Consider the following 8,405-nt stretch of genomic DNA (forward strand, 5'->3'; position numbering starts at 1 on the left):
GGTTTCTTTGTTTATTGAATTATCGTACACTGTAAGTGTCGTTAGACCCTGTGAAATCCATCTAGTTATTTAAACTATTACTACCACGCGTTACAATAAAATATTTATTATTATTAACTATTACCATCACTTGGTCATACATAACTCAATAAGTTGTTGCGCCAAAATTAAAACATTATTACAATTTTAATTTTATTATGACAAATTAATTCTTAAACATGCATATGAACAACCAAAACGCCCACTAAATATTCTTTAAAAAATTTCAGTAAATGTTCAAAAACATTTTCGTTTTGGCAAAGTTAAAAATGAAGATCAGCGTAATATTATCGGAATTTATTATATCTGTAACTGCAATTGTGAAAGAGCATGTCAGATGTATTTGTATGAATATCCTGAAAAAAATAGATCGAAATTTGTTTGAATTTTGAGCACTCGAGAAGCCTAGAAATAACTGTGGAAACGGAAATACAACTCTAATAATGATATTATTTTATTGCGTGGTGGTAATAATTTAAATAACTAGATGTATTTCACAGGGTCTAACGACACTTACAGTGTACGATAATTCAATAAACAAAGAAATTTAAATAAAAAATTTAGATAAATTTGGAACGAATACACTGAAGATGAATTTTTCGGGACAAAACGTCTGAATCTGGTTCGGGCTGAGGAGTACAGTATTGGGAATCATGAAGGCTTGCAAAAAATGTAACAAAATATCCAGGGTCGTATTTAAAAAAATTAAGTTGACGATGATCCTGGAGAGACGAAACGTTACATATAAAAATTGATTATGCCATTCGATAGAGGGCAAAAAGTGGTCATGAGAAAGTGTTCTTCTTTTTTCAATATCACCTCAAATAAGGCTGAAATTAAACAAGAACGGCTTTCCGAAATTTCGTTTTCATTTTCAGATATTTCGAAAACTACTGATGATAGCCTTGATTTTTTAGAGGCATAATGTTGGTTCCCTGATTACGTAACTTTGCCCCCATTTAAGGTACTTCGTAGCTCTTACCGTTTCCGAGATCCCTGTAGTGAGAAGCGAATTTTTAACAGACTGTAATATGGTAGTTTCCATATGTATTCAACGAACAAAAAAAATCGACCTCCTCGATTTTCGATCGATCGATCGATCGTTCAATCGAAACTTTGGGATGTAAATCTACTTTGATTTTTTTTGTTTTTCCAAAAAAAATTTTTAGAGCTCTGTGGCGCCATGTCAAAGTTTACATAAATGAAAATGCATATTTTTTTCAAGTGACCGTCATTTTAACCCAAATTATCTTATCGAAACGTTTTTTTTTTTAATATGCAGGATTTTATCAGCTTTTAACTGTATTTTTTTTTCAGCATTCAAATTGCTTTAAAACTTTCTGAAATAAATGAGAGAAACTTCCCGAACGGAGCAAGTTGGCATATTGCCGCTTGGCTAAGAGATCGCTTATTTGGCCTTGAAAAACATATCCAAATTTGGTGAAAATAAATGGTGGGATTTTTGAGAAAATCAATTTTGGAAAAAAATGACTTCTTTCCGTTTTTCTCATTAATCTCACAAAGTTATAAAGCAATTTGAATACTGAAAAAAACAGGAAAAAGCTGATAAAATCATACACATTTTGGGAAAAAAAGAACGTTTGGCAAGATGATTTGAGTCAAAATGTCGGCCACTTAAAAAAATATGCATTTTGGAAACTGTATCTCCCGAACGAAGCAAGTTGGCATATTGCCGCTTGGCTAAGAGATCGCTTATTTGGCCTTGAAAAACATATCCAAATTTGGTGAAAATAACAGGTGGGGTTTTTTGAGAAAATCAGTTTTGAAAAGAAAACCTTTTTTCGGTTTTTCTCATTTATCTCAAAGTTGTAAAGCATTTTGAAAAAAAAACGTTTCGATAGGATGACTTGGGTCAAAATGACGTCCACTCGAAAAAAATATGCAATTTCATTTTCACGATGTAAATTTTGACATGGCCCAGAGCTCCAAAAATTTTTTTCGGAAAAACAAAAAAACACGTGTCCCTTAAAATTCAAAGTACAAGGATGGCTATAGTAAAGACGTTTCATAATCTGAATAGTCATCGCCCGTTTCGCGTTCTTTTCGGATTTCTATGACTTATTTTATCGCTCTCACGTAACGGCCGATGTACCATGGGGACTTTCCGAACCTGTATATGACTTTTTGTTCCATAAAACTCAGTCCACGTACGGAATTTTAGCAAAATTGTACTAAGGTAAGTTTATTTTGATCCAAAGAATTGGTAATAAAATTGTGAAAAGACCATTTAGAGACACACAATATCATTCCGATCGGACTACCCCTGCGCTCAGCGGTTGCGACCGAGAATTACACTTTAAAGGTTGTATATTTTTTGGATAAGTTGTGCTGTTACCTATATATCACCAATAATTGATGCAATGTAAGTCTGTATTTATTACAAACTTACATTGCATTTGTTTAGCATTTTTTATGTTAAATTAAAAATATTTAATATTAAAATATTATAAAATATCTAAATTTTGAGTCTCCTTGTTTGTTTCTTCTTCTAATTTGTGAAGTGGCAAAAGGAACAATAAGGTTCATAACCATAGTTACGAGGCGAAATTAATTAATAACAATTTCACAGTAGGTAATCAAATAAATTGCTCCCATTGTATTTTAGTTTCCTGAGGAATATCCCTTCCCATAAATTCATATTAGAAAAATGAAATTAAACGGCAAATAAAAATCTGGAGCTTCCAGAGCTTTATTGAAGTCAAGTTTTTAGTCTTCAGTTGAATAATTTCTGACCTAAATAACAGACGAGCAGTTGAAATTAAATATTGCAGTGCTTTATAGAACGCCGTTTAATTTACTTTATGAATTTAATATTTGAACTTTTCCTTCATAAAGTCATGTAATCGTTCAAAATTAGTTGCAGTAATATGGAACACAAGAAAGTGAATTTAATTACGTACTTTAAAGGTTTGGATTTACAACTTCGTAAATTGAAATATGTACAAGCGTATTCACATTCTTATGTTTTGCGTTTAGAAAAATAAACTAGAGTATTTTAGGTAAATTTCTTGCGATCTCAAATAAATATACAAAAAAAACTTATTATTCCATCTTAAGGAGGTATATCGGGGTCCGAGGGAAGTGAGGAGCGCAGGGGGGGTCCTATGCTTTTCTTATGGGACTAAAACCCGCTGCCAATTTGAAAAAATTAAATTCTATCGAAATTATTCGAGATAAACATTATCTATATAGCAAAGAAATCTACTCATATGCACATAGCGTACATAAAAATATATTTAAGTAGTTTTAAATTATATTTAATGAACGCATAAAGACTATGTAGATGTGGCAACAGCGCTAATAATTGACTAGCAGTTGTACACACTGCGAACCTACAGACCTCGGACATCGGAGATATTGCGCGTCAAATTCGGGTAAAGATGCGTACGCGTTCAAAAATGTATTGTGTGTAAACTATGTACAATATAATTATTATATATAGCAAATATATCGTATTATCCTCGCGAAGATTTGTATCCTTTATTTAAAATCCGTAAATCATGTGAACTGGTAAAACAACGAGAATTATGTTAATTTAGTTCTAAAGAAATGAAATGACACTCGCGCCCATCTCTCGTCCAAGTCAAAGAAAATGTTGGATGCAATTTTGAAGGTTCTGTGATAGAAATTACATTATTACTCACTGTTCGTGTTTTTAATCTCTATTTTAGTAATGTTACAAAAGTTTTGCAACTATAACTAATTTTTTAGATATAAAGTTTGCTGAGAAATATTTATGTTCCTTTGTTATTCCGTACAAATGCTTTTATCTCAAGTATTACTAATTATATTAATCAAGTAAAGAAAACTTTATGTAACCCTAAATATTGCTGGGTAATGATTACGATGTTTTTATAAACCATTAAATATATTAAAAGGATTTATCAACTGTATTTTTTATTCCAATAAATATATCACAGCTTCCTAGTCTTTTTTAATTAATCTAGTTTTTTAAAAACATTACAAAAAATCATCTGTTGTGGATAATTTATTGTTGATAACAATGTACATGGGATTTAGGAAAAATGTATATGTTTGAAATCAATTTCGTTTTTATCAAGTCTTTCAAATGTATTCCCTCCTTGCTGTCAGCTGATTGCGACGTTGCCACATTAATCCTCAAGTCAGACAGAAATGCAATTATTGGTTTCTGTTTCTAATTAATACAGCTGTACTATGTTCAAAACTTACATTAGTTTTACATCAAAAATAAGATAATACTGTGTACTATCTATGGAAAAGTTTTGTTTCACAATTTCTACATTTTTTTCTCAGTTATGGGCAAAAAAAGAGCCGCACCGTCCATCTTCGCCATATAAACCTATGTTAAAATGAACAACTTTCAACAACAATATCTCAAAATCTAGATTCAAAAAAAATTTCAAAAAAATATGACGCACAGAGGGAGCACTGGGTAATACGCTATATAAATTTCAAGTACATCTGTGCATTTGAGTAAACCCGATATACCTCCTTAATTATTTAAATGGTTTTAAAAAATGAAGCATATTTCGTTATTTGATAAACCGTGGACAGAAGATTCAAATGAAGTTATACTAAGTGATTTGATTTGTCTCCTTTACTTTCAAGATTTATACATGGTGTTCTAAAAGCTCTATGACACATAGAGGGAGACAAGTAACTGCTTGATTAAAAGATCATTTCCTCAATAAATGGATAGATCAACAAGGTCCAATAGCATGGCCACCGTGTTCTCCAGATCTAAATCCTTTGGACTTTTATTTACATGAAAGAATTCAGGATGCTGCTAACCAGATAAGAAATTATCCAAATCTCATCCGTCCAATGACGAAATCTTTTTTTTAAATTAACCCAGCTAAAATCTGTCTAAGTTAAAGCTTGTAGAACACCCTGTATAAAAACAAATCTGCCTATGAGACATGACCTGAACTGCTTTTTTTTTGTTCGTAAAATTTCTAAAGTTAATACTTTATTTCTGTGTTTTTAGGGAATTGAAGTACCGTCGAAATGGGCAAAAGGACTGCAATAAATTTAATGTACAAGACTACGTGAGAGAACAAACTCAAAAATCACAGTGCCCACCATGTACTACTTAATAAACACCAAAGAGATAATAACACTCAACAATTAGGCAAAGCGACCTTTCCAAAAGACATTTAATAGGGTACTGCCAGCCCTGTAGTTCATTTTTATGCACAAAATAGAACCAAATAACTTTAATATACCTACATAGTAATTAACACATTTGGTTTGAGATTTGTCAGTGTTTACGTTTACGTGATAAAATATCTAGTCTAGTCTCAACAGAATAAAAGTAAACACCAAGATGCTAAAAATTAATTCGAGATGTAAAGTGTTCTGCTACGTCGGTGTGCTTTTACCGGATTTTATGTAACTTTCATATCTTCAGGATATACCCAGTTACTACATTGACTGACTTTAGCTTAAAGAGAATATATATTTAGAGGCTATATATACTGTCACATGTAAATTTCCTAAAATAAGATACAAGAGACTCTTACTTTTGGAAATTTACATTTTCGATAATAATTTATTAAGTATTAGGTATAAAATATAATTTTGTATTATATTATAGACTATTTATAGCAAAATATTATATACATATTGTATTAGGGTTAAAGAGGCTGTAATAATGCAAATTAAGTAATCGTATCAGCAAAAAATTATCTTATAAAGCGTTCTAAATATTTCTTTTCGTGTGCCTCTATTATTACACCTAATAAGAATTGAATAGTGAAATTTCCCGAATCTTGAAAATGTTATATAAGTTAAAAGCTAAATTTGGCGCGATATTTAAAAGTAACGACACCGGCGACATCTACACAAATATTGCGCAAACCAAAGAAAAAACAATTCTGTATCTGCCTACTGCAATTTATTTTCCAAAGAAACTAAGGCAAGCAAGGATTGGCTGAATTTATTGTGGGGCCTCTGTAGCTGATTTGATGCATTTGTCAATTTCCGTTTTTTCAAAAATAATTCCCTGCCCCAAAGAAAAAAACAAAACAATATCCAATAAGTAAGTGTTCATAAATTCAGACCTCGGATGATCGACAATAAATAATTAATGATGTCTGTCGGTGGTACTCCACCAGTAAATGTTGAAATACTTTGTCGAACAGCCACTACCGCTACTGCTTTTGCTGTTTTATTGGGATACAATCAAAAATAAGTATCGTATTCATGAACGCAACCAATCTGTTTAATACAGTTAAGCTTTATAACTTAACACACATAATATTTAAATTTTCCTACGAACATACTTCCAGATATAGAATGGATTTTCCATGGATATGAAAACTAATATTGTCTACCACAATACAGGGTGTCCCGAAACTAATGCAACAAAATTTGGTCACAGATTCTTAAGACAAATTTATGGGACCTGCATTTTTTATTTTTGCCAAGCGGCCCCCTCTTTTGAAGTTACAGCCCCTTGAAAGAGTGACTGCAAAAAAACTGTGATTTTCGCCCGTTTTTTCACAATTCGCAGAGAATTAAAAAAAATACATAAAAATATGTTTTTGGTCGCAAATTACTTGTCATAAAAAACTGAAATGAACATAGCTTTTAGTATTATGAAAATTTAAAAAATCACCCCTACTTAGGGGCTAAAAAAATGCCAAAAATTAAGAATTTTAATATTACCAATTGATATAAAAACTATTAGCATGTGAATTATTGTAATATATTTTTTTTGTAAATTTTACAATTATTTTTGATATTCTCTATTTTTGGGGATGATTCCACCACCCAACATGCTTATTTCAGTCATGACAATAAATCTTTCTTTGTATCAAGAATCATTCGATGGTAATAGTTTTTATATTTATTGGTAATATTCAATTCTTAATTTTGGGCGTCTTTTTAACCCCCAAATAGGGGTGATTTTTGAAAAATTTAAAAAAACTAAAACCTATGCTCATCTTAATTTTTTACGACGAGGAATTTGAGACCAAAAACATATTTTTATCTATTTTCTTTAGTTCTCTGCAAATTGTGAAAAAACGGGCGATTTTTGCGGTCACTCTTTGCCCCTAAGAATAGTCTTTTTTTTTGTATCTCAGAACCCTGTTTTACTAGAATTACTAATATTAGTACAAAAGGGTTTATAGTCCCATAGAAAGCCATCAAAATTTAGAAACTTTTTTGTCTCTTGATACTTTTTTCGTAAAATGCAATGTTTTCGAGAAAAATGTCAAAATACGATGGAATGCATATCGCGATTCGCCATTTTTCTCAAAAACATTGCGTTTTCAAAAAATATATAAAAAGGGACAAAAAAGTTTCTAAATTCAATGGCTTTCTAGCGAACTAATAATTTAAAAAAAAATTCAAATATGCGACCAAATTTTTTGGTTCCAAAAACAAAGGGGGGGGGGGCACGAGAAAGTGTCTTAAGGGGGTTCCCCGCCAAAAAGCACTATCAGATTCGACATGTCATAAAACCCTTGTGTACCAAATTTAGTGACTCTTGTACTGTGCCGAGATATAAAAAAGACTATCTTAGTGGCATATTTCAGGGGGCTGTAACTCCAAAAGAGGGCGACACTTGGCAAAAATAAAAAATACGGGTCCCCTAAATTTGTCTTAAGAATCTATGACCAAATTTTGTTGCATTAATTTCGGGACACCCTGTATAACGTCCTTTTTATCTTTAATCCTTAATGGTCAATTAAGTGAGATTTTAAGAAGTCGCAGATAACGCAGATAAATAGAACCCTTCAATACTTGTTATTAGTTAAAAGTTTTTTGTCAGTATAGAATAGTTTATTGACTGTTAATTGTTCAAGAAAATAGCCAAATTTGTTGAAATAAAGGTTTGACATATAGAGTTTATGTTAAATGTTGTTAAAGTAATAATTTCACATCAGCCACTAAGTAACTTTGTGTAAAATTTAGTTTTTTGATCGACACACTTTTTGCGTCGATAAATATTTTCAAATTCAGTTTATAATTCGAATTAGATATAAATATATTTGTTTTCTTTACTGTCATATCATTAATCTCTCTGTAAACTTACCATCACCAGGAAAGATAATTTATTTATTTTATTTGTCAATTACAATCGGTTTCATTTCAGTTATCTAAGAACTTCTTGCAAAAATAATGTAAAAATATTGAGCAATATTTAAAAAAATATAAATTACCTAAAAATTGCAACTTAATTTCAAATTTTAAAGCTATAACATTAAATATTTTTAACTTTTTACCATAAAATACGAACAAGAATGTTTATGTATTCGACAACTAGTCAAACTTAGGGATAAGAGTACTAGATGGCAACACTAAAAAGTCCCTATTAGCTATTAAAGATAGGCTGTCTACTGTAAGAGGGCCAC

General features: G+C 31.0%; 1 protein-coding gene across 1 annotated transcript in view; it reads left to right on the forward strand.

Annotated features, from left to right (window-relative positions):
* LOC108908555 (ras-related protein Rab-37-like) overlaps window positions 1-5,546 on the forward strand; it is a 77,032-nt gene extending 71,486 nt beyond the window's left edge. The window contains exon 7 of the mRNA XM_018712625.1: window positions 5,030-5,546. Within this exon, the coding sequence (XP_018568141.1) occupies window positions 5,030-5,138 (109 nt within the window). The 3' untranslated portion in view covers window positions 5,139-5,546. The remainder of the gene's footprint in view (window positions 1-5,029) is intronic.
* Window positions 5,547-8,405: the final 2,859 nt, after the last annotated feature.

The sequence above is a fragment of the Anoplophora glabripennis genome, unplaced genomic scaffold (genome assembly GCF_000390285.2).
Source record: "Anoplophora glabripennis isolate ALB-LARVAE unplaced genomic scaffold, Agla_2.0 scaffold29, whole genome shotgun sequence".
Lineage (NCBI taxonomy): Eukaryota > Metazoa > Arthropoda > Insecta > Coleoptera > Cerambycidae > Anoplophora > Anoplophora glabripennis.